We start from the raw sequence: 27,945 nt of genomic DNA, 5'->3' as shown, positions 1-27,945 counted from the left end.
CTTGATGCGGCGTCTCGCGGCGCCCGCAACTAATTAAGTGGTTTTCATGTGTAGTCTCTCGTGGCCAGACCCTACTCTCCGCACGGTGCTTATCGATTAGAGATTATAAGCGCCTGCTGCGAGAGGTCAGAGATTATAAGCGCCGTGCGGAGAGTAGGGTCTAGACTAGTCAAGTGAGTGTTCATATAATTATTTCATAGGCTATTGAAGTTAAGTTATCTTAGTTTTAAAACTTGTAAGTTCCGTTTGGGATAATCGTCGAGTGTGCGAGTAGTTATGTGGCCTGATCCCGCTATCATGATCAGCTCAGCTGACACCTTATTTAGTAGAGCGGCTTACCAGCGGCTTAGCAAAATATTGTGCACTTTGTGCAGAAAGTATGAAACTTTGCACATAGTATCTACCTACCATGTAGTGAATGTATTTTGAGATATGGAGTCATCGCAGATGTGACCTTTGGTATCCTCTACAGTTCATTTTATGCTCAAAAATAGTGACCTTTGTCTATATATCACCCATACAAAACTCAATTTATTCAAACTAGGCGCCAAATTGAAGATCTTTATCCAAGAAACAAGTTGATACTTGTTTCAAGTTCATAGCATATTCCATTTCAAAGTTATACCACAAATAAAGTCAACCGCCCACGCAATCACAACCTTAACCTAGTCTGCAATTATTTATTTTTTAATCTAACCATGAGCACTGCAGGTTACAAAACATGGAGAGATATCCAGGAGTGAGGCATAGGAGTTATGTAGCGTACGCAAGGAAATTTTGACGTAAGAAAAATTTGACAAATTCAGACTTCAGCAGATTTGACGAATAAAATGTTGACGAAAATCAAGAAATTGTAGGCAAAACCTGTGCTTTTAAGGGCGCTTATAAACATTTGACGAATTTAAATTTGACGAATTAAACCGATTCGTCAAATTTGTCAAATATTTTTGGCGTCAAAATTTCCTTGCGTACGGTATACAATACTCCTGTGAGATAAATCAACAAACGTCATAATTACTAAAATTTGAGGTTGTTTATGGCTATAATTTGCTTCTGTATATATATTACCAATAATATTTTAATGCATAAAACTCTAAGGTTATGCATGCTTGCTTAAAAGCCTTATACATATATAACATACCGTATTGATAGCTAATTTTTGAACCGACTATGGGGAGATTATGGTCCTGAACTATACCTCCCCTTAAAATATATATTTGCCTTTAGAGAGACACACACCCAAGATGTGGTGGAGTCTGAGGGCAAACCCAACTAGATAATTTGTGTCTCACAATTTGGTTCTACATACCAAAATGTATTCCAGGTTTTAGAAACAGTACTATCAGTCAAGACCTTCATCTAGGAAATGACTAAAGGGGAGTCACAATGAGAGTAATAGGGGACAATGGTGTGGCGATAAGTCGGACACTGGCACGTGTAGTGAATCTTAATTTCAAGAAATGACGCACACCAAAACCACGTGTACAATCATGACATAGCTTAAATTACAAGGGCTACTTGTTACATCTCCCTTCTTGTAAAAAAAAATGCTACATACGTATGCAAGTATAAAACTGATATACATACACTACGTATACATACAACTTCCTAACAATACTACATAAAATAATTATGATGCATAATCAGCAGGAAAAAAAATGTATGCATGTTAACTATAGTAAATATCACTCTCAGTGTTCTTTTCTCATGATGGAACATAGTCCTCCACCCACTTAGGGGTCTTAGTAACTCTCCCAGATCTACATGGACTATTAGACTCAACTGCTGGTGGAGGTGTTGCTATTTCAGCACTTGGTGCTGGGTTATCTTCTGGGGTGTCAATGTCTGTTGATATCTGTGTAGGTTGTGATTCCACTATGGGCAGAGGCTCATTTGTATGAATTAGTTGGCGTCGATTGCGCCTGTAGACACTCTCTCCAACCTTAACTTCATAACTTCTTGGGCCAACAAGTCCTGTACATGCTCCAGCACTCCAAGTTGTTTGTCCCGGTAAGCGCATTCACACTGTTTCCCCTGGTGCAATAGGTTTTAGTGTCTTGGCATGACGATTGTAATACACTTGTTGACACTGTTGCTGACGTTCATGTGCCTGTACATCTGCGTCTGTTGGGAAACAAGTGACTGTGACATTGGTATTAGTGTCTTGCAGCGACGACCCAAAAACCGCTGAGCTGGGCTGGTTCCCATTCTCTCAGTTGGTGTGTTGCGCCAGTCTAAGAGTGCTAGATACTCTGACTGGCCTGATTCGTGGCACTTTGTAAATAATCTTTTGACCGTCTTGACAGCATTCTCAGCCTTGCCGTTGGATTGAAGATAGTGGGGTGATGATGTAGTGTGGTCAAATCCCCAGGTCTTCGAAAATGTGGCAAACTCCTTCAAGGAAAACTGCGGCCCGTTGTCCGATACCACAACATCCAGGACCCCATATTGTGAGAACATGATTTTCAAGGCCTTAGTCACTCTCATTGTTGTAGTTTTGGTAAGGCTTTCAACCTCAACAAGATTGCTGTAGTAATCACATACAACAAGTAATGTGCAACCATGCAGTTCACATAAGTCAGCACCAACCTTAGACCATGGCCGTTCTGTGACATCATGCTGCAACAAAGGTTCTTTTCCAGGTGAAGCACGGTAGGTCAAGCAAACATCACACTTGGAAATGTACTCCTTCAGCTCAGTGGTCATGCACGGCCAAAACATACTGTCTCGTGCTCTTCTAATGCATCCTTCTGTGCCAATGTGGGTTGTATGTACTGAAGCCATCATCTCTTTTCGCATAGCAACAGGGATAATTACGAGGTCTCCCTTGAACACAAGCTCATCTTGTACAATCAATTCATCATGGAAGTCATAATAGGCATGTAAACACTCTAAGACATCTGACTTACTTTGTGACCAGCCACACTGAATGGTTTCACGTAGTCTTTGTAGTACTGGATCATCCCGTGATGTATGTTTAATTTGCTGTAGGCACTCTGTACTGAGTGAAAGTGAAACTGTATGGTCAACGTCTTCCAAACTTTGTGCAAAGTCACATACATCGACTGCTGGCAGATAGGCATGACTGAGAGTATCTGCTACAAACATTTTCTTCCCTTCTTTATACTTAACCTCCAAACTATACTTTTGTATCCTGAGCAACATCCTCTGGAGCCTGCTGGGTGCCTTGTCAAGAGGTTTTAGAACAATGGATACAAGTGGCTTATGATCTGTCTCCACCTGTACTTGGTCTCTCCCATAGATATATGCCTCAAAATGATCACAAGCGAATACAATGGCCAACAGTTCTTTTTCGATCTGGGCATATCGAGTCTCAGCTGATGTGAGGGCTTGGGAGGCATATACTACGGGCTGACCATTCTGCATCAGAGCTGCCCCAAGACCTGATTGAGATGCATCGCGCTGTAGCTAGAGTTACATCTTCTTTCATATTGTAGTAACGCAGTACTGGGGTACTAGTGACAGCTTTCTTGAGTGTTTCTAAAGCGTGTTGCTGGGCATGATCCCAGACCCAAGTAGTGTCCTTTTGTGTGAGCTCTCTCAGAGGTTTCATAATGTCTGACAGATGAGGTAAAAACTTGCTTAGATACTGTGCAAGACCAAGGAGGCATTGTATAGCTGCAACATCTTTGGGTGGGGGCATTTCCATGATTGCTTGTACCTTGCATGGATCCACACACAGTCCTTCTTTTGTGGCTATGTGTCCAATAAATGGTATCTCCTGCATTCTAAACTTGATCTTATCCGCATTCAGACAGACGTTTCTTTGTTTGCACCGTTGTAGTAACTCCCTCAGGTTTTTGTCATGATCTAGTAAAGCATCCTCATACGTATCTCCACAGCCAATTGCCACAAAATCATCTGCAGTCACTTCAATACCACACAGGCCTTCAATTAACTGGTGCATACGACGCTGAAAAACCTCTGGGGCTGATGAAATGCCAAAAGGCATCCTCATCCAACAGCATTGGCCAAATGGTGTGTGAAATGTTGTAAGCAGTGAGGATTGTTCATCCAGTGGAACATTCCAAAACCCACTGCGCACATCCAAACTGGTGAATACTTTGGCTCCATGTAGACGTGTTGCAATGTCTTCAATGGTTGGCAATTGATAATGTTCCCGTTGTATGGCGTGGTTAAGGTCCTTTGTATCAAGGCAAATTCGTAGTGTCCCATTTTTCTTGGGTACCACGACCATAGAGTTAATCCAGGTGTTGGCTTTGTTATGGGTGTGATAATGTGTTGTTGGACCAGGTTGTCGAGTGTTTCCTTGAGACGATCTCTTAAAGTGACTGGTACTTGCCTGGGGGTATGCTGAACAGGGTTGACATCTTTACTGAGGCGAATGTGGTATTCCCCTTCTAATTTCCCAACTCCCTGATGGAAAACTTCAGGGTACTGCTCAATTATCTGCTCCTTTGATGTGTACCTTTCAATCTCAAGTGCAAATACTGCCATGTCTTTTGTGTTGGGTTTGTTTATTTTGTCATTGTCCAGATATGATACAATCTTCATTCCCAAGCATGCTTTCCTTCCCAGTAATGGTCGAATGTTGGTGCTGTCAACCAGTTTGCAGTCCAATCAGCATCTAAATTCTCCATGCCAGACTCGTATAAGTACTCTACCAACCACTGGGACAGTGGAACCCCCGTATGCTGTTATCTGAGTCTCTGCTGGAATAACTTGGGTCAGGTTAAGATCTTTTGTTGCTTTCTTGTACAGTGACAAAGGGATTACATTACATTGAGCCCCAGTGTCTGCCTGGAAATGTAAGTAGTTTCCAGATTCCAATTTCAGCGTCACAAGCTGGGAGTCATCTAGATGTACCGCTGACACTTCAGTAGGGAAAACTTCATCTGGGTCATCACCATTGTCAAGAGCCTTGACATGTTTTCGAGAGGTCTTGGTCTTTCTGCGACACTTGGCTGCAAAGTGGTTTGGCTTTTGGCAACTGCTGCATGTTTTGCCATAGGCTGGACATAGCTCTCTCAGGTGATATTCATGTATACGCCCACAGTTCCAACATTCTCGACATGGTTTATTGCTGGTGCTAGGTTGTTCTTTTGACCTGCGGGTGTGGTCCTGGGACTTCACTGCATTGATTGTTGTCTCTGATGTATCACTCACAACCTTCATCTGGGCACACATACTTTCGGCCGCACGGCAAATTTCATCTGTCTTAGGGAGAGTGAGGGTACACTCCCGGAGTAGTCTCTCCCTCACCTTGTCATCCTTAATGCCAAACACAAGGCAGTCACGAAGTATCTCATCTGCGGTAATTGTGTGAAAATCACAGCCCTCTGCTAGCATTCTCAGGGCAGTCCAGTAGTGATCATAGGATTCACCAGGTTCCTGCACCCGACAGTTGAAACGATACCTTTCAAATGGTACATTTTTGCACGGCTGACAACATGTAGCAACTTTCTCTAGTACCGGCACTATCTTGGCCTCATCACCCTCTTCTGCCCAAACAGTGAACGTGGAAAAGACTTCACGTGCCTCTTCCCCAATAACTGTAAGCAGTGTTGTGACTTGAATTGGTTCTGATTTCTTATTTAGTTCAATAGCTAAAGAGTAGTTTGTCCACTCTCGTTTAAATTTCTTCCATTTATCTGCCACCTGGGCGTCATGTATATCCAGTGCTGCTGGAGGTGGGAGTGGATATCCCGAAGCCATGTTGGCTTCACAGTTCAACAACACTCTTTCTCTCGGAAATAGAGTGATCCCACTCCTGTCACCATGTGGTAATAGGTCGGACGCTGGCACGCGTAGTGAATCTTAATTTCAAGAAATGACTCACACCAAAATCACGTGTACAATCATGACATAGCTTAAATTACAAGGGCTACTTGTTACAGATGGTATAAAGATCTTTGTGTTCATAGCTAGTTTACACACATGGAATCTAAAGGGGCATGCCAGACTCATTCAGGTGCATTCTCAGCTACAACCTCTAAAGTACCTGATAATGACCTCTCAAGTACCTGAGAATGACCTATAGTACCTGAGAATGACAGGAAGTAATTTCATGCTTGGTATTCTCAGGTACAGTTCCTGGCTATTGTACTAGGCAAAGTGCACATTTCATGCATTTCATTCAATATTACAATTGTTGTATATAGACATAATATGTATCTAATCAAAAACAGCCAAGCTGTAAAAAAGGGAGTGCGGCCCTTGAAAAGGCTATGGTGAAAAAAGATGTGGGTGGCGGCCAAGAAATGGCTGTGATGGTAGGTTAAGGGTAAAAATTTTAATAACGACAATTCAGGTGAATTTGGTGCTGCTTGGTCAATTGGCACAAAATTCACCTGAATTGTCGTTATTAAAATTTTCACCATTAACCTACCATCACAGCCATTTCTTGGCCGCGCCACCTTGGATTTCACATCTTTTTTCACCATAGCCTTTTCAAGGGCCGCACTCCTTTTTTTACAGCTTGGCTGTTTTTGATTAGATTTTACTTCTTTTTGTATTTGTATACCCCAAAGATGGCCTATGGCCAGCTTTGGGGCTTTTTAACGTTTTTTTTTTCTTTACCACAGGAAAAAGAAAAAGATGAAGCAGATTTTATAAATACTTTAACTCATTCTGATTTTATCAGTAAATGTACAAATTATATATATAATGCATATATTTATTACATGTAAATTAATCCCCATAGGATAATTTGCAGCTGATCTCTCTACTGGGTGACTTGAAATGTAGCTGAACTCTCTACATGGTGGTTTCTTTGTAGCTGAACTCTCTACAAGGTAACTTCTTCTAGCTGATCTTTTTACAGGGCATATTTGTTTGTAGCTGAGTTCTCTACAGGGTGATTTATTTGCAGCTGAACTCTCTACATGGTAGTTTCTTTATAGCTGAACTCTCTACAATGTGACTTCTTCTAGCTGAACTCTCTACAGGGTGACTTGTTTCTAGCTGAACTCTCTACAGGGTGACTTGTTTCTAGCTGATCTCTCTACAGGGTGACTTGTTTCTAGCTGAACTCTCTACAGGTGATTTGTTTGCAGCTGAACTCTCTACATGGTGGTTTCTTTGTAGCTGAACTCTCTACAAGGTAACTTCTTCTAGCTGATCTTTCTACAGGGTGATTTGTTTGTAGCTGAATTCTCTACAGGGTGATTTATTTTTGCAGCTGAACTCTCTACAAGGTGACTTCTTCTAGCTGAATTCTCTACAGGGTGATTTATTTGCAGCTGAACTCTCTACAAGGTGACTTCTTCTAGCTGAACTCTCTACAGAGTGATTGATTTTTTTGCAGCTGAACTCTCTACGTGATGGTTTCTTTGTAGCTGAACTCTCTACAAGGTGATTTCTTCTAGCTTATCTTCTCTACAGAGTGATTTGTTTGCAGCTGAACTCTCTACATGGTGGTTTCTTTGTAATTGAACTCTCTACAGGGTGATTTGTATGTTGCTGAACTCTCTACAGGGTGATCTGTTCGTAGCTGAACTCCCTACAAGGTAACTTCTTCTAGCTGATCTTTCTACAGGGCGATTTGTTTGTAGTTGAGTTCTCTACAGGGTGATTTGTTTGCAGCTGAACTCTCTACATGGCAGTTTCTTTGTAGCTGAACTCTCTACAATGTGACTTCTTCTAACTGAACTCTCTACAGGGTGACTTGTTTCTAGCTGAACTCTCTACAGGTGATTTGTTTGCAGCTGAACTCTCTATATGGTGGATTCTTTGTAACTGAACTCTCTACAAGGTAACTTCTTCTAGCTGATCTTTCTACAGAGTGATTTGTTTGTAGCTGAATTCTCTACAGGGTGATTTATTTGCAGCTGAACTCTCTACAAGGTGACTTCTTCTAGCTGAACTCTCTACAGAGTGATTGATTTTTTTTGCAGCTGAACTCTCTACATGATGGTTTCTTTGTAGCTGAATTCTCTACAAGGTGATTTCTTCTAGCTGATCTCTCCACAGGGTGATTTGTTTGCAGCTGATCTTTTTACAGGGCATATTTGTTTGTAGCTGAGTTCTCTACACGGTGATTTGTTCGCAGCTGAACTCTCTACACGGTAGTTTCTTTGTAGCTGAACTCTCTACAACGTGACTTCTTCTAGCTGAACTCTCTACAGGGTGACTTGTTTCTAGCTGATCTCTCTACAGGGTCACTTGTTTCTAGCTGAACTCTCTACAGGTGATTTGTTTGCAGCTGAACTCTCTACAAGGTAACTTCTTCTAGCTGATCTTTCTACAGGGTGATTTGTTTGTAGCTGAATTCTCTACAGGGTGATTTATTTGCAGCTGAACTCTCTACAAGGTGACTTCTTCTAGCTGAACTCTCTACAGAGTGATTGATTTTTTTTGCAGCTAAACTCTCTACATGATGGTTTCTTTGTAGCTGAACTCTCCACAAGGTGATTTCTTCTAGCTGATCTTCTTTACAGGGTGATTTGTTTGCAGCTGAACTCTCTACATGGTGGTTTCTTTGTAACTGAACTCTCTACAGGGTGATTTGTTTGTAGCTGAACTCTCTACAGGGTGATCTGTTCGTAGCTGAATTCTCTACAGGGTGATTTGTTTGCAGCTGAACTCTCTACATGATGGTTTCTTTGTATAGCTGAATTCTCTACAAGGTGACTTCTTCTAGCTGATACAGGTTGACTTGTTTCTAGATGAACTCTATACAGGGTGACATACATGTAGCTGAATTGTCTATCAGATTAACTGTTTGTAGCTGAATTTCGTACAGAATATCTTGCAATGTAATATAATTCTATAATGGAGTAAGTTATAAACGTAGCTGAATGCTCTATTAGGGTGACTGTTCTATTAGAGTATCTCGATCTCGCATTTGCTACACGTAGTTGCCTTTCGAATCATAACTCAGTGGTTTGTAATCCGATTCTTCTGTTCTACTGCAAGGACTTTCTATGATGATTATTCCAGCTACGTACTGATTTTCAGCTCATCGCTCTAAGCGGTTTGCCTGGTAGATGTGAAAACTAATAGTTTTTTTTTATTCATAAAAATCGATCGCGTAATTTTGACAGAGGTTGGGTTTTGTGTCATATCTCCATGGTCTTTATCTCAATTCCTTTCAAACCACAAAAAGGCACTCTTACGATGGTTACTCCATCTACATATCAATTTTCAACTCATTCCTCCAAGGGATTTACCCTGTAGGCGTGACAGACCTTCGACCTTATTTTACGCACATAATCGGTAATAACACCATGAATATTCATCGGATTCCTACCAAGGTTGGTGCTGAGATCCGCCTTAATGAGCCCTTCAAGTGTGCCAAATTTCAGCCCTATCCGAGTACGCGTTCGTGTTCTATGGCAGATTTTGCGAAGTGTGCGAAATGAAGAAGATGAAGAAGAAAAAACCGAAGAAATTAAAACGAACGTTTGTTCGCTCGTATCTCGGAAATGGCTAGACCGATGTTCTTCAAATTTGGTATGTAGACTCCCATAACTGGCCGGCATGTCTGTAGCAAATTTGGTTCCAATCGGATAAGGGATCACAGAGCTACATAGGTGTGAAAATTGCGTTTTCTTTCTTCCTGTTAATATACACACGGTGTGGCGCGCAGGCTTCTTGGGCCGCACGACACACTATTGTGTGTCTTGATTCACTAAGATTTTGATTTATAAATTAAGGTGTTTATTAAAGGGGGTAAAAAAGCCCCCACCCCACCCCAAATGAACTATTACAAACCCCCATTGTAGTTAAAACTGTTGATAGAGCATTATACGTATAATTATAAACTTTTATTCAACTACCACAAGAGGAGGGTACATGCCCCACCCCTAGATATTTCTCCACTTTTTGGTTGTATATGGAACCTGCAGTACTCATGATTAGCTTTAAAATATACAAAAATTGAGTGGAAAACAAGAATGTAGATGAAGAGTTTAATTGCGTGGGCGGTTGGATTTATATGAATTTGCTGCTGGTAAAAATTACCATAACTTTGAAATGGAATATGCTATGAACTTGCAATAAGTATCAACTTGTTTCTTGGATAAAGATCTTTAACTTGGCACCTAGTTTGAACAAATGGAGTGTTGATATATAGACAAAGGTCACTATATTTGAGCATAAAATGAACTGTAGAGGACACTAAAGGAATCTGCTATGACTTCACATCTCAATATATGCTTCATGGTAGGTATAGGTACTATGTGCAAAGTTTCATACTTTCTGCACAAAGCACACAATTTGCTCATTTTTGCTAGCTAAGCTGCTCTACTAATTGCCACAGGTAGCAGCTTAAGCTAAATCACAGCAATTCACTGTGCGTGGTTTTAGTGTTATCTGCATGCAACATAGAGTAACTCACCTAATATCAGACTGGCTCCAAAATCGGGCGGGATTACTCGAGCTACAACAGGAATTTTTGAACAACTTATATGTCTTTAGATAGTTCAAGGCTATGGGACTTTGGACACGGAGTATCAGCTTTCTCGGCTTCTTTGTCTGGTGGCAGCAACCCTGCAAAGTCATTTCTGATTAATACGTAAATCCCGCAAAAAAAAGTAGATTCACGGACACCCACAGTTTACAAATAAGTCTTACATCCAATCAACAGTTTTACATGTTAACTTGTTAGATCAACTCATCTACTTTCTAAATATCACCAGTTTATTTAATCAAATCCTTTAAATCACGAATTACAAACCAAATGAAATGAGACGTCACTGGAGTAATAATCGCACCATGAATTTAAGTGAACGGAAGTATACAGTGCTTATAAAAGTATATAGTACACATTTCCCATAAACTTATCTCAAACAACGTATACTTAATCAAGTTTCTGTACACTTAAAACTATGGTGCAATTATTACTCCAGTAACATCTCTGATTTGTAATTCATTATTTAAAGGATTTAATTAAATAAACTGGTGATATTTAGAAAGTAGATGAGTTGATCTAACAAGTGAACATGTAAAACTGTTGATTGGATGTAAGTGTTATTTGTAAACTGTGGGTGTCCGTGAATCAAATTTTTCCTGGGATATGCGTATTAATCGGTAATGATTTTGCAGAGCTGATGTCAACAGACAAAGAAGCCGAGAAAGCGGATACTTGGTATCCAAAGTCCCACTACCTTGAACTACCTGAAGAAATATAAGTTGTTCTGTTGTAGCTCAAGTAATCCCATCCGATTTTGGAGCCTGTCTGATATTAGGTGAGTTACTCTAAAAGTGCGTGCTGCAAAGTGAACACTCACCTGGGTTTACTGCAGTTGGAAAGCCACGCCCTTTCAATTTTATTCAGGTGCAGTCAAGTGCTGTTAGTTTTCATAATATATAGGAGGCAGGATGTTTGTGCTCTGGTTAAGATACACGTGCACTAGCTGTGCTCTCAGAGTATCTTTTTGAATTGGTTGTTCTATTGAAGTAGCTAGCTAGAGCATTTTTAAGTACAGTGTGGCTCGTAAACTTTATTTTCAGTCAAAGAAGTTAGCTGCAGCTGATGAACGCTCATACTATGATAAACATATAAACACGCTATACATCCAATGTAAATTGAAAGATTTTATGTGGTTTGAATCCAGTAGTGAGACCTGGAACAGATTGCTACTTAGCTGCAACCCCAGGTCATTTTTCTTTCATTCTCCGTGCTGCTTCTAACACTCTTCTCACAGCTGCCAATTTACAATGTTAGAATGTACAATGTGGTGCAAATGTACATTGTGTGGCAGCTTTCAACCTACCACTGCATACGTATTGGGTGGCTTCCCTGTTGTGTTGACACAGGGCCGCTTTAGGTATCATCATGACCAAGTTTTACAACTGAACTTTCTAAACTTTAACCGAAGTGAACATGCATGGTCTCAATTTATGCTGACTTACCTGGATTGCAAGCTAGTGACTCCCCACAGGCTACATTTCTCCTTGTCACCCCATATCATCCTGACATCATCCTTTACAATGAGAGGAGTAATTCAATTGCCCTGTTAGACAGTTGCCCTGTTAGAACTGACATGTCCCTTGGACTCAGTTGAACACCTTGAATTTGTAAGGGATTGCAAGCAGGGAAAGAAAGAACATCAACAATTGTTGTCTGACTTTGATCACCTGGAAATATCCAAATTTAGGCCACTTCTTGCCGTCCTCTTTATCTTCTTGTGTCTTTATTCAGAATGAGCTCAATATAACTAATTCCAGCTGCAGACGTATTTTTGATATGGCAGCTGGAGTATCAGTTTCTTCTAATCTTCTTGGCAAGAGATAACCCAGAGTGGTTAGGGGAATGCTAAATATTTAACTAATATTTTGTATGTAGTCAAGTTTTTCAAATTTTATTTTTAACTGTATTTCCTTGCCACACCCACTTGTGGGGTAATTAGCTGTGCCCATCTATGGCTGTGTGTGCCCAAGGGCTCATTCACCTTACTTATGTACAAGTATTACACTTTATTCAACATTATTCTCTTAGCTGTTCTTGAATGGTGTTTTGCCCTTGCTTATCACAGCCTATAAAATGTACATAAAACACACTCTGCATGACCACAGTACAGTAAATTTGTGAAGCCTATACCCTACCTTTTGTGCTATAGTTATACCAGCTGATGCTTATCAATTAATAATCATGCACAGATAGCTAATTATTGCCAACTGGCACTGCTTTTTTCCAGCACTTTCTCAAATTAAAGGTGGCAGTCGAGAAATGGCTGCAATGATGCTAATAATGCTATTAATAAAGTTAATGGCTGTCAGTAACATCAAAGGCCATTTTGCAACTGTTTTGATATAAAATTGATAATGGCTGCATCAATTGCAACTTTAACATAAAATTGTAGCTGCTAACTAGCTAACTTTGCTATGGGTAAGCATCATCCTGAAAAGAGTTTTCATGGACCCCGCCCCTTTATAATACTGTACTTTGTTTCTTGATTTTTTACATTGTAAGATAATTGAATTATGCAAATCTTTTATTCGAAGTGTGTACACATCTAGCGGTAATTTATGGCTATTAACTACCCAAAATATCACTGACACATGGCCTACTGCTTTTAATACTGTATCTATTGACTTTCACCAAAGAACATGACTGGAAATCTTAAGGCTGTAGACTACTCATTGCCGCAAAGATTGAGATACTCTAAAAGAGCAGTTACATTAAATTCAGTGTAAAATATATTAATATTAGTACCCCAAATTTTTGTCATTGAAAATTATTTTTGTCATTGAATATTTTGTTTGAAAATTATAGTAATGCATAGGTAATACGGCATCAGCTTATTTGAGCCCTATAGTTACTATTGTACATTAAAGTATCTGCAATCTTTCATTTGCCAATTGGATAGAAGCTATAGTTATGTTATGGTGCATGTTTAGTTTTGATAGTATACGTGTACGTAGATACAACATTAAAACCCCGTAGCTCTGTGCCTAAAACTTGTAGCTACATACTTAAACCTTTACTGTAACTTATGTGTATTAATCATACTTTCACCTGCAGTATGCTAAAACAAAGAATGTATTACTTTTTGAAACAGCATCACATCACAAAGCATATGATCAAGGTGCATGTCTCTTTGTACATTATAATGGTAAGCATTTAAACATGACAGTTTTGTGTGCAAGCATGTGTGTGTGTAAATGATTGTGTATATGTCTGTTTGCATTGTCTAATACTGGTATTAATATTAAGATTTTTCTGCTGTTAAAATAACATTTGTTTACCAGTTGTACGGTACTGTCCAAGCGCAACGTCGTATTCGCTCGCACATGCAACTTTGCTTGGGATTTTTAAAAAGTGTTAATTAAGGGGTATGGCAACTGTTTTGCTTGCGAGACAGTGTGACAGCTGTTTTACTCACACGAATTACGAGCGAAACAGTTGTCATGCTCCTTACTTAGCAATTTTTAAAATCTCAAGCAAATTGCGCGTGCAAGCGAGTGCGACATTGCGTTTGGGTAGTACCATATATAGACAGTCTGTTGTCTACCTGTAGATATCCGGTTCGCTATCAATAACACTGATATATCCATATCTTCCTTTCATGGTTAAGGTATCATAACATTTACTGTATGTATATAACCATACACTACTGTACTTGCTGTAAACATACATGTATCATACATTCTCAACTTTTAATACACATGAACAGCATTAATACATTGGTACCTGCCCATATAATTGTTCTCTTTTCTCAACTAATACATCTTGCTGTATGTGTTACCAAATATTCCCATTCAAAGTCAAAGAATTTGACATACATGTATTCACAACAGTTAGCTAGACATTACATTAGTAACTCCTACTATTATAATAATTATTCTTCTACCTCAGTGTTGGGTCTGCTTTCTGCATACGCTCATGTTTCTGAAGCCCTGACAAGAGACTACATTGTTGGCTTCTCTGAAACAGCCCCATAAGCAGTTGGTTCTGGGACTGTCACAAGTTCTGTCAGTTGATAGAGTACTTTCACTAGCCCTCAAATTGAGCCTAGCATCTTTACTCATTTTCCTTATATTGCTTGTTCCTATAAGTATATACACAATCTTACCCACCCACTTTGACTATCTACCCTGTAATATAACACCAAAGTGCCCAAATTGTATATACTCTAGCTACACTGTACATGCTAATGTGTAATGTGTTTGTGGTGAAAATTAAATTTGGTAAGGACAGCTTTAGCCACTTAGCAAACTATGATCAAATACTTAACCTCTATGTTTACATACGTGTACATGTATATTATATTAAAGCATTGCCACAAGTGCTATACATGTATGTAATAAAGCATGAGACATCTAGAGGATGAGCAAGTGCTTTGTTAGAATTGAGGCCTAGCACTGAAGAGTTCCTTAGTATTCGTATAGCAATGTGTTAAATTACGTTCAGTGAATAATGTACAGTAAAGTGCCCATTTGCAAAGTGGGTCACATACCATAATACCATTATGTGCATCCATTACTTCAACCACTGTAGTTTTTACTTCCTGGCATAGAAGACAGAAATATTGGTAAGTTTGCTGTGTAACGTAAGCAGTGGTTTGATCAACCCCTGGTTGCAAGAAGTCAAGATTGTTTAAGTGTATAGGTGGAACTCAGAGGAAATTCTGTATCCCAGTTGTCGTGGCATCTTAAGCACACGCCTAGACTGAGGGCTGTAGTCCTCACTGCATGGGCCTGGGATTTTTTCTGCATTTCAATAGCATTTTAACATTTGACTATGTACCTGTGTTCATGGGCTTGTAAGTAGCGTCCCTAGTGTGACAGTAATTAATTTACTGTTACAGTGTTGCTTATGTATATAGGACGATATGCTGGATTTCTTGCCTCTTCAATGTATTTAGGCAGATTTTGTGGAAGGTAAGCTTTAACTGTGAAGGTATCTCAACATAAAAGTGTATTTACTGATTGATCATATACATGTAATAATCATTGATTCTACTGTACAAAAGCTACATGTCAATGGGGCATGTACAGCATGATTTGCTATAATGTTTTCCTTAAACTATAATATCCAAACATTTTTAATAGGACAATTTTGCTTGTACCAATTAATTTTCATTGTGTTTATTACAGCTACATTTGGGGACTGTTGGCTGATAAACACAACAAGAAGACCATTCTGGTGTACAGTGGAGTATGTATGGCATTCTCTTCATTGTTCTTTGGATTCAGTGTCAACTTCTATATGGCTGTTATCCTTAGAATTCTTAATGGATTATCTAATGGTAAAAGTGTTATCTCCAGTCACATAATTATAGTCTCTTATCATTGACAATACAAGTAATAATGAAGCTACATAAGTGATAGTGTACATACACGATAAATCTGACCACTCCATTAGAGTATGTGTCTTCATTCTGTAGTAGATGAGAATTAGAATTTTGAATTATTATAGTCATTGTTTGTGTTATTCACAATTAATCAGGAAGGCTTTTATCTTTATAGAATACATATAAATGAAACATTGTGTAATGGCAATATTAGCTATTTTGCAATGTGCAGAGAATAAAACCAGAGGTTATCATAGTGCACCATTATTCAGTTGCTAAGTGTTGTATTTATTTAGAAGTTAACTTAACATCAATCCAATGCTTTTTGTTAATGTGCTAGTTTTATTGAGAAGTTATATGCTTTATATTGTATAGGAATCATTGGTAATTGTAAGGCTATTGTATACGAACACTCTGATGATATAAATAAGGTAAGTACAGTGTAGCAGTATTTTTTGTAACCACTTACTGATTTTGTTGTGACATTTATACCATACCCAACTATAGACCTTGTGGCAGTATGTACCATGTGTGTATAGTGTGTGCATACAGTGTAAGAAGTTTTAGTGTGACTTGCATCATACAGCATGATAGTACTGTATAGTAGGGACCACAAAGGAGTAGGCGTGGCCCACGAAATAACACCACCCAAAAACCAGCCTCAAATTTCCCAGACAACAATGAGGCAGTATTGGTTAGGTAAAACTAAGCTTTCAGATCGACTCGAAATGCTTTCAACAAGTTGCTATGGAATTTTAAAAATTGTTTATTCAACAGAGTTTTCTACTGACTGAATAACTGACTGATATGCCTTCAGACAAGCGTTATTCAATAACGACTAAGGCTATGGGCTTGATTTTTTCACTGTTTGATATCACTTCATCCCGAGAGGTGCCTTTTGGCTTACCGCAGTACGTACAATGCATTCTTCATGGACTTACTAATGTCCTCCTTTGTGTCCCATTCATCTTTGCTGACAGCGAAAAGTGTTGATTTGGCGGTAGCACATGATGGCTTCCCTTCGAAACAGAAATCGTCCATATTTTTCATAGTGACTATTTTGATTGCAGAGGTGTTTTTTGAACAGTTCTTGATTCGTACTGCTGTGTAATGCGTTGAACATAGCCGACAGCAAAGCGTAATGGATACTTCACTTTTCAGATGATAATTGGGGTGCGCGGCACAATTTCTTTCTTTTGGTATGCGTGGATTGCATAGGTACTTTACGAACAGTTCTTGATTCGAAATGCTGTGCAATGGGTCAGAGCCAGAGCCCACGGTCTGACCAGTCCGGTATTGGCTGACTTGATTTTAGTGATACTACTGAACCAATAGATTTCTTGTACTCCGGCTGAGTTGCACTTGTGTGGATCACAAAATCGTCATGACACTGGCCCTGTTCATCTACTCAGTAGGGGTATCCATTCCTTGTAACCATCCGCCGACTCTACCACACCCTGCTCAGTAGTCCTACAAACAAAGTATTTTCAGCAGATCTCTCACGTTATTCCCTTGACATTCCTTCATTGTAGTTGTATCACAATAAATTCGGCACTGATTATTCAGCATGAGACACCTACCTACTGAAATCAAGCCAAACAGCTGTCGTCTTGAGTGTTTTCTAGTATCTACTTCGCGTGGTCTATAAACAGCAAAACTCCAAATCACCACTTCGATGAGACTACAATTGGCATTCATTTTGGGCAGGCACATTTCCGTTTTTCAGATTTAAATATAGTAACTCATAATCTATGGGGCTATTATTAGAAGTCAGACTCTTATTTAAACATGCAGCACTTATTTTCCATGCAAGAATTCACTGCAAGTGTTCACTACAATCAATGGTGCCCTATAGAATTGTAATTAATAAATTGTGAACAGTATATTTTCATGCGTGGCTGCCGCACCAGAAGATTTTCTGAAGCCCGGGCAAGGTGAGCTGATACCTGGGCATACACCTGGGTATACCCGGGTGTAGATACACCACTGTTGTTCAGTTTTGCCAAAAGATTTTTTTTGTAGCTTTTTGTACAGTCTTTTTTTTCATGTTGGTTCCTTTGCAGATCAGCAGTCATAGGCAAAATTGTATGATCAGAATAACATGGTGTAGTTGTACAGTGGCAGTGTTGCATATGTATAGTGATACTTGTTCCTTTTATTAAAAATTTGAGGGAGACAAATCCACAAATTTGTGAATCTGAACAGTTACTAGCTAGATAAACACATATTTAGAAGCTCTGTGATAGCATTCTGGATGCTTTGATTTCCCTCAAAGTAGTTATACTAATTGTCCTCCTACTAAAGTATCTCAATTTTATGTTACAATAAAAGTAATGGGCCATGTCCCATATCCCGTTTCCACCACCTATGAAACTAATTTTTAGGATGACCTCTTTATTTGGTTACATCATGCAATTTTACTCACATTATAGGCATGCAGTAGGCATACTTATTTCCTATGTAGGGTTTTGGAATGTCACTAATATCCACTGCATTTAACACTGCTATAGTACTGGGACCAGCAGCTTCAGGTATCTATATGTACGTATGTACATGTAATAATAACATACATAATCATAGGCTGTTTTATTAATATGTGAACTTAAGTACTTGTGTACTTCCCTGCCTAAGCATTGGTGCATAAAACTAGCTACAACCATAAAGTCTGGTTGTTGGATGCATCCGCTAAATAATACTTCCTTATGGTATTAATGTGTATCAATTTTTGTAATTGCATTTGCCTAATAAAAACTCTTTGTGAGTATTCATGAATTAACTCTCTTGGGGTGGTATGATTTGCAGTCACCATGTATACCAATATTTGGCCGGGTTCAATGAAGTCCAACATGTGGAGCATGAATTCCATGGTGTAGAAGACCTTTTGCTTGGTAAGCATATGTAGTAGTCAAGTCCACACAATTGTTGACCATGTACCATGTGAAATTTTCAAGCCTTGCATAGTTGACAAACCTCTAGCATTTCTTCGCTGCACCTTGTGTTGGAGCTTCATGTGCATGCACTTATTTCAACTATGATTATGTTAAAAGACGAGTATGCGCTTAATAGACAAATGCACTTAATATATATGTACATTTAACAACCAGTCTCTATACTCAAAATAGCTGCATGCTTTGTACTCATGACACACATAATTATGTCCACATACAGGTGTGTTAGCTGATCCACTAGGACAGTACAACTTACCTCCAAGTAAGTAGAGCTCATCATGCAATTGGTCAGTACTACTTATGTATATGTATGTGTACACTTATATTTATTTATTTGTGACCGGATTTAGAAAAATCAACCATATGGGTGCAAGAACCAAAAATGAAATAACACCAGCATGAAGTTGCTGCACCATCAGGAACCAACCTTTCATGTCAAAATCGCTTTCAACTTGTCGGGTCTGCTTTTGGTAGACTATTTTCTGGCAGGCTGTATAACCACACCAGGCGTCTGTACAGGTCTGTGAACAACAGGGAAGTGCTTAAGGGGGTTCATACACTCTGGACAGATGAGCAGGGAGCTGAGTGTGTGATGTATGTCTGTTTTGTGAGATTTCGGTTTATTTCCTGCCTCTGATGACCTGTTTTGTGGTCTGGTGCCTTCAGTTACCATCCTCATCTGTTTTGTAGTCTATCCCTTAGCTTTCCCACCCTGGCACCCAACCCCCCCACCCTCTGCCCCTTTTTGAAGACTCGTGATACAGCAATACTGCTGAAAAAATCCATCTAAAATGGTGGGAAATTCTACAAGGATTACCTTGGCCACCAGGTGCTCTTAAAGGTTGTGAATTGCTCCATCTTTGGTGAAAAATCCATGCGTGTAGCTACCAAGGCTGGTGAGTAACATGCTTTAAATTATTAAAATACATTTTTCTCTGAATCAACAATGCACCCATAAGGGTGATTTTCCAAAATTCAGTCACATTTATTTGCTTTACAGCATGTACAAAATTGAATTAGTACGCAGTAGCTGTCAACAATCAATTTTATATTTCTTTTGAAACTGTAGGTAGATAGTCTAAAATGCTTGCTCCCAGCCCCATCCATGTTTCAATCACTACGCCACTGCCACTATTTTTGCATAATAGTTAGATGTCAAGAATCAGAGATTTAGAAAACTCGAAGGCTCTGGGCTGTAGTGTCTGAATGCAGCGAGGGCGCTACTAAGGCCCTGAGGGTTTTCTAAATCTCATAGAACCCACTGATTCTTGACATCAAAACTTATTTTGACTACAACTCAATGTTGTACCTTCAGTTGACAGCTACGAAATGTATCGTTAATTAGTAGAAACGAGCCCTATACACCTTCCCTTAATTCAGCGTAGGTATTGCTATCCATTTTGTGTGTTATGTTGTGTTTGGAGTGTAACTAATTGGACTACAACTCATTGTTGTGCCTTGACAACTGCTTGTAAACAGGAAAGGAAACACTGGAAAAGGAAACCGGAAACTGACAATGGAAATGGAAAATGGAATAGTCTAATCATCATAAATTTGTCCTAGAGTAAAACCTCACTTATTGTTCACCTCTTAAAGACCACCTTTTTACAAAGAACACCTCCATACAAGGTCATTGCTGTAATTACATCTCAAAGATAGCCAAGGCATACTTAATGACCTCATAAAGAACACCTCTTTACAAAGACTGCCTCTTTACATTATAAGTTCCAAACATCAATTTCATAACTTATAAAAATAGCTATAAGTCAGCTAAAAGGGCTAGGCTCTTAAGAGGTCATTATCTTCTTATGAGACTGCATTAATTTTTTTGATACAGTGTACTAGCTACACGTCACTTACATGGACTATTTGAAGCATTCTGATACAAACTAAGCAATGCCAGATGAAGTGCAGACCAAAATATGGGAGATGATATTGATCCCTATCTATGAGTCATGAAATACCATGTTTATAACTTACCAAATAATTACACCATAATAGCTAAAGAGGTGGTCTGATCATGATCAATTACATCATTAATATTCCTTAGCTGCCTTTAGAACCTAATTACAATGTGGTCTATGGCCTTTGTAAAAAAGGTGGTCTTTAAGAGGTGGCCATCAAATGAGGATTTTACTCTAGAATACATTTAGTTGAGAATTGACGATTTCCATTTCCATTTTTTGTTCCCGTTTTCCCACTGTTTCTAATTGCCCAGTTTGGATTAAACTAATGCACTCAGTACTTGGGGTTATTGTGATTTCCTAACCATAATGGTTTTATTTAAAGGTGGAACCATGTATGTAGCAAAACCATCTGCTTCGAAAACATTTGATGCTATAGAAGTAATATGGCATGCACAGATATACTATAGGTGACCTGCTGAGCGAAAACCCACAAAATTATAGTTTGCCATAAAACTGTATTGAAATGCACTGGGTAAAAATACGCACGCTACATGAAAAATTTACGCATGCTTTAATCACGTTTGTACGCACTGAAATCAGGCTCAAATTAATAAAACCTATAATACATCATTGAATTCGCCCTTTTATGAAGAGTAAGAAAATCTTTGTTTCGTGTTTGCACGGCAAAGGATACGTGAGTTATAGGGGGTTATTTACGATGCGGTAAAACGACTTCCATGCACCATTGTAATTTCTTAGTTGGAATGGCCTTCTTCTTTGTCAACATGAAGGAGTACAGGGAAAGCACTATACCTTGATTGGTTTGCCAGTTCATGGTGCTCAGATTGAGGCAAGTTCCATCTTTGTAGCTTGTTTTAATCGTGAGTTACACGTATGATCAATTATTTAAGTGCCTGTAATTTATTTCCTGTGTTGTTGCTGTACAAATTAAGTTTATCACTGTTCCAACTATCTATCGCTACAACTCCAAGACCTTTCATCATAAAAAGCCAAAACTTTGGCTGTCCACTCTTTTGTTACTATAGATTACAGAGACGCAATAAAATAGAATTCAAGAAATGTGCGAAAATGGCTGGGTTTTGCTCAGCAGGTCACATACAAAAGCTGTTGTTGTTTAGAGTCCATATATAGTATAGCTTAAACCATGCACAAGTAACTAATTCAGGTTTAAATATTATTGGACTACAACAAGTTTTTGATACTGAAATTTGATTGGCTGAAAACGTGATCTCTAAATCCTGCAGTGCCACGCTCATGTCCTATAGAGATCATGCTCTAAGGTGATACAAAATACAACAATTACACACCTGTAACATTGGCAATGCAAATGGATAGTTAAAGCCATACCAAATTAGAGTAAGGTGTAATGGGCTAGTTTGTACTGGTGTTTTGTATTCCTAACAGAATGAAATTGTGCACTTATTTGCAATTTAAATTATTGTTGCATATTTCACAGATTCCTTTTTGGAGAGATTCCCATACTGCTTGCCCAGCATGTTTGCATCACTAATGTGTGCTGTTGGAGTCATTGTAGCAGTTTGTATTCTACCTGACAAACCTGAATATACTGGGTAAGTACGTACACTAAATATACACAAACATAATTTAAATTTGTTGGTAAAAGTGTTAAATTTGTTTCTTAACTACGTATAGCACTATACCTGGTCTAGTATCATCTCAATCTAAGGGCTTACATAACTTATGAAGTCGTTGTTTAACATCCACTTGGATACTAGATTATAAGAGGGAAATTCTGTAGTACATAACTTACATGTACATGGGCAATTTGGGCATGCAGCATGACAAATTTGTATTACTTTTTACTAGTAACTCATCAACTGATGATAATGATGCTGTCACCTCCACGATGGACACTAATGTAGACTCACACTGCAACCATTGTGAATATGATACTGAATCAGATGACGGTCCTTTAGTTGTAGACCAACTACCAGTAAACACATCAACAACTGAACTACTAAGTGATGATGTGGTTGATGAAGATGATATTGGAGTAGTAATCATGGATGTGTTTTCAGTTGATGAAGGTGAAAATGTAATAATAGCAACATCAGCAAGGATGAAACAAAATTTGAAGGAGATGAAGCATCATGCAGTTTCTAGTTTACGAGTACTTCTAAGCTTACTAAAGTAACTTCGTATGTGCTATACGATGTGCTAATATTTCACGTTTCTTTGTTATACAGAGACAAGGTGGCATTTGGTACAGTGTTCTTATATGGATTTTTCTCTTTTTTCTCTATTGGGTTTGATGAGTGTTACTCATTGTGGTCTTCTACTGATAGATCACTAGGTATGGACCTAGTGAGCTTTGCATATCATAGACTAATTGTGACCTGATTTTGGATAACTTATATGCAATGTACATTTGTAGATGAATTTTAAATGGTAATAACTCACCAACCTTGGTGAACTTTTCCCTGAAAATGAAAAATAAATTATTGTCTTTCAGAGCATCTAGAGTATAAGAAGCAGCCTCTACAGTTTCCACCAGGCTTTTTCATGAGTATTGTGTATCACTAGTCCTCACAAAGGGGTGGAAGGTGTGGGTGGTGGGGTAAGCAACAATTAGGGTTTTAAATGGATGAGTGTTGTAACGACGAGCTCCAGACCAAATTACACACTTTAGAAGGACTGCATGTCACAAAATACATGTATTTCACTTTTGCATAACTTTGCCAGCCGCTCCAAGCAAATAACCTCATCTAAAGCCTCTCCAGTGTCTTCCCAAGTCCTCTGGACTGATGCGTGGGCTTTGATGAGCCTACAGAAGTGTGTCTCCAGAAAACGTTTAGGTACCTGACATACAAGCTAGTGTGAAAAATTTAACCAGATAGCATAGCCATTTCATACTGGTATGATTTTATAGTTTGTGTTGTACCCAAGAGCTATAGGTTTTCCAAAATCAAGTCACCCTTTATGTGCAAAAATAGAGTCGCTAAGCACTTGTGTATAATGTTTTCAGGCAACAAATTTGCAACAGTTAGTGTCTACCTGCTATGTGTAGATGAAAGATGTGTAACTGAGCCCGATGATCATAATACTTTCCTTCACTCAAGCATCTAAATTATAATTTTGGAACTTGGCAGCTGTTGCGAAGCATGTACTTTAACAGTTGTGTGAGCAGACAGGTTACTGCTATATGTTTATGCAATAACCTACTATACTGTAATGGATGGTATGTATGTTATAATACTGTAGTTATGTCACAGTAGGAGTGGAATATCTTAATTAACTCAAGTCTGAGAAAAACTGTATCAATAGCTAAGATATTCACTACTGCTGTGAAATAAGTACATGGCTTCCATCTTATGCACTATATACTGCTATTGTGGTTCATCATACAGGAGGTTTGGGATTTTCTCTGAACAACATAGGAATAACACTTGCAGTAACTGGAGTGCTGTTGGTGCCACTATCACTGATAATATACAATGTAGTGCGTAAGCATTGTTTGTAATGTTTCCTTGCAAACCAATATGCATAAAATTATGTAGTATATATGTATACATATGCACACTGTATGAACCTACTGGTTATACATATCTCTAGCTCTGTTGTTACACTGCATCTGTAATAACGTAACGGTCCTATGTACGAGAACAACTACTTTAGTAATTTTCATGAGCACATTCATGATAAATACTACTCTTAGTTGCTTTCAACGCTACATGGCCTTTAGGCCATTACAGGAAGCAGCAGAAAGTATGGTGTACATGTACACATAGTCATAATATAGTTACAGACTGAGACTCTGACTTACATGGGAGAATATACTATGTGCTGTACCATATAGTGGGTTATTTTCAAAAAGTTTTTTAAATTATTCAAAGAGTAGGAAAATTTAACTCTTTGAAAACATTTTTGCTACAGTGTACCACGATCAATTTAAGAAAATTCACTCGTGCTCACTACTGTGTGAACTCATGTTGCTAAAGTGTGTAACTGTTGAACCACAGTTACGTAGAACGGTATGTGATGCATGCTTTGTATTGTTATTTCAAGCCAATTGCTAGTAATCTACTGGACTATAAAATGAAAGCTACTCTAAATCTCCCTCCACATGTGCTTACCAATCTCTCATCACTTCTTATCTGCAAAACAAAAATTTCCTGGCATAGTGGTCCATATTTCTTTGTAGACATGATATCACCTTATCACTGTTTCTGTACTGGTACACATGGTTGCCATCTCAATAACAATTCACTTAGTTAAACACGTAAAAGTATTTTTTGTTGGTACTACATGACATTTGAGCATTCAAAAATCAAACATTTTATAATTAATTTTACTTCAAAAAGTTTTTTCTTCAAAATTAATCCATTATACAGTACAGTATATGCACATTGGCACATCTTTAGTATGGTACATACATGTAGGAAGGAGGTTTGAGATTATAATGCTGCAGATAGTTGTGTTGCATCATGCAAAGAAATTAATCAAATTATGTGAATCCAAGATATCTAGTACCTACAAATCTACGTATAATGTATATTGCAGTGTGACATTGTAGATGAAATAAGGCATATACAATTTTGTAGGTCACTATCATTCAATTTAAACATACCGTAGCTATGTCCTGTATTGGGTGTACACTTTGTTATATTTTGATATGAGGTCTATAATTGCAGATGGATAAGAGATTTGGCACTTTAATGGTAAGAATGATGAACATAATTATGTGTAGGTATGCCTGCACATGTACGTACATGTATTATGTTATAATACATTAACATGAGCTGATTCCTCAAAAACATTTAGTAGTTCATGGATGAATTACACAAGCTCTAAACATTTGGCTGATAAGTAGTACTACTTGACCCACTTAAAATGTCAAAACCTTTGCATTCAACTGTCTGACATATGATGACCTATCAAGGTTTTCACAATAAATTATGTCTAGTATAGAGCACTCCCAAACTTAAATTGCAGCCAAACCTCACACATCTGTTCTTCGCACCTGTACTGTCGTCACTAATCATTAGTAGGCTGAAATGTTATATTAACAAGAAATAACCCACTTTAGCTTTTAAACTGTTTTCTCAGGAATTAGCTCACCATGACCGTACTTTGTACATAAGTGCATGCTTTTGCATGTGAAGTACAGTTGGTATTTGAACATTTTTATGTACTGTTTTTACTTTAGACTTATCAAATCAGTGCAGCTGTCATTATTGTCTTGTTACTTCTCTTTCCATCACTAACTTACATCAGCAAAAAGTATGTATGTACATATGTAGCTACAGTATGCTGGTTAAAGCATATGTAATTTTAAATTTTTGTTTCAGCCAAGTTCTCTTGTGGATAGTTTTAATAGCAGTGTTGGTGATGATTCGCATAAACTTTACCAACTGCTTTGTGTGTCAAGGACTCTTTATAAATAACTCAGTTACTCCTGACAAACTGGGAGCAATTAATGGACTGGCAGTAACAGTAACAAGCGTGTTCCGGTATGATTATGTAGTATACAACTCTTATACTAGTGCATATACATACTTACATATTAAGAAAGTTGGCTTGATACAATGCTAGTTTTGGAGCGTTACAGTATATAACCAATACCTTTCATTGGTATAATATAGTTTTGCTTAAAACTTTGAGCAGTCAGTGTAATTATAGTATCAGTCAAATTCTATTGTTAGCAATCATATAAGAACATTGAAGGAGTCTAGCCAAGATCCTTCCATGCTTATATTGTATAGGTATTAAATGGTTTTGTTCCCCAAAAATTGTGACTTTTAAAAATGCAAAACAATTATTAGCCCTTGTACACAGTTTTGGGTACATGTAATTACAATATACATAGCTGCTTGACAATGCAATCCATCTAGCAGTATGTTGCAGGGGCGTAGCAGTGGTAGATCCAAAGGGGGCACATAGAGCACGTGCTCCCCCCCCCCCCCCCCAAAAAAAAAAATTATGCAAGACTGAGATACTCTAATAGAGCAGTCAGTAAAATACTTTAAATAGAACAGTCACCACATGTAACACTATTGAGAATCCTCCATAGTTGCTGAGTATGAAAACTAACATCTGCAATACTATCCCATGCATGGGCACACTTAGCCTATTAAAGATATTTTGCAAATAAAATACACATGCACTTGTGTATGCCATTCTACTGATGACTGTCACTTATACCTATACAACTCTTAGTATACTTAGATGAATAAACCACTCTACATCAAAACTTTCAGCCCTGAAACATGTAAAATAGCTTTAGATTCTAGGGGGCTGTGCCCCCCGACCCCTCTGCTCCGTACACCTACTATACCCTGGTTCACCCCCCTTGTAAACCCTGGATTTCCTTCCCAGCGTAGGGAAGGGGCTTCTGAGAGTTCCAGGAAACCCCTCTTTGAAATTTAGATTCCTAAGTTTTCAGCAGGAACACTAATAAGTTTGAAAACAAAAAGTGAGTGGATAACAGCAGCACAACAATTTATAGTAAGACTTACATTTATTTCTCACCGAAAGATCTACAGAAGGGAAATTTAGATACTCTAATAAAGCAGCCAAGCATACTCTTATAGAGCATTCATATGTATTAACAAATTAATTAATGTGAAAAGTCTCTTATTTCAGTGCATTTTTATCAAAGAAGGAATGTTCTAGAACAGACATTGTAGACTCAAATGTTAGAAATGTAAGAACTTGCAGAGGTTAGCTACTGCTAGTCTGCTGTTTTTGTCATGAGAATAGATAGATACACTTAGAAATCAAAATAATGTTTTGGTCGTTTATTCTACGTATGTGTAGCCAACTGTTTCCCAGGGGTTATACAAACAAAATACTCAAGATCTTTTAGCACAGACTTCAGAATCCCACTGCTTACAACTTGGAAACCCTTCTGGAAAAATCCTAGCTATGCCCCTGATGTTGTGTGCACTTTATAACTGTTATATTGTCATAAGTGATTAAGTATATAATATGTTTGTAGAAATCACTTAGCTATATGTACGTTGTTGTTTCAGAACATTGTCGCCAGTGGTGTTTGGTTCAATTTATTCCATTTCTCTGTCAGACACTGCTCAACACATTGGATTTCCAGTGGATTTTCACTTGATATTTATTATGTTCTCATTTGGAATTTTGTTAACAATGGTACTAGTTGCCTTCTTCCCCAAGAGACTAGAAAAACAAAGAAAGAACACCTAATGCTCTAAGATATACAGCAATATATTTATGTTAATTGCTATTATTGTCAACGGCAGATATTATACCTATGTCAATGTATAGAATATTTAACTTCATCCTTAGTCTTCTAATCTCCATTTGTTTTGTGTCAAGTACACAAACTGCCATCAGCATTAGTCATGACATGTTCTA

At 38.2% G+C, this 27,945-nt stretch overlaps 1 protein-coding gene across 1 annotated transcript; it reads left to right on the top strand.

Moving 5' to 3' along the window:
- Positions 1-137: 137 nt before the first annotated feature.
- LOC136254056 (uncharacterized) lies at positions 138-27,876 on the top strand. The gene is made up of 17 exons (XM_066046718.1): positions 138-173; positions 13,451-13,541; positions 13,947-14,003; positions 14,927-14,960; positions 15,255-15,309; positions 15,526-15,677; positions 16,098-16,153; positions 18,187-18,253; positions 18,891-18,932; positions 22,055-22,169; positions 22,426-22,749; positions 22,806-22,912; positions 23,967-24,058; positions 25,251-25,277; positions 25,766-25,839; positions 25,908-26,069; positions 27,591-27,876. Exons 2-17 carry the CDS (start codon positions 13,452-13,454, stop codon positions 27,772-27,774), a joined length of 1,638 nt encoding a protein of 545 aa, XP_065902790.1. The 5' UTR covers positions 138-173; position 13,451; the 3' UTR covers positions 27,775-27,876.
- Positions 27,877-27,945: the final 69 nt, after the last annotated feature.

Source organism: Dysidea avara, chromosome 4 (genome assembly GCF_963678975.1).
Source record: "Dysidea avara chromosome 4, odDysAvar1.4, whole genome shotgun sequence".
Taxonomy (NCBI): domain Eukaryota; kingdom Metazoa; phylum Porifera; class Demospongiae; order Dictyoceratida; family Dysideidae; genus Dysidea; species Dysidea avara.
This window is presented reverse-complemented; position numbering and strand designations above follow the sequence as displayed.

Bases quoted from the DNA above. Each gene is read 5' to 3' on its own strand.
- LOC136254056 (XM_066046718.1), top strand. From the start codon at position 13,452: ATGCTAAAACAAAGAATGTATTACTTTTTGAAACAGCATCACATCACA. The intron at 14,004-14,926 runs GTATCATAACAT...CAACCACTGTAG, and splicing joins ATCTTCCTTTCATGGTTAAG to TTTTTACTTCCTGGCATAGA. The intron at 25,278-25,765 runs GTAAGAATGATG...TTTTTACTTTAG, and splicing joins AGAGATTTGGCACTTTAATG to ACTTATCAAATCAGTGCAGC.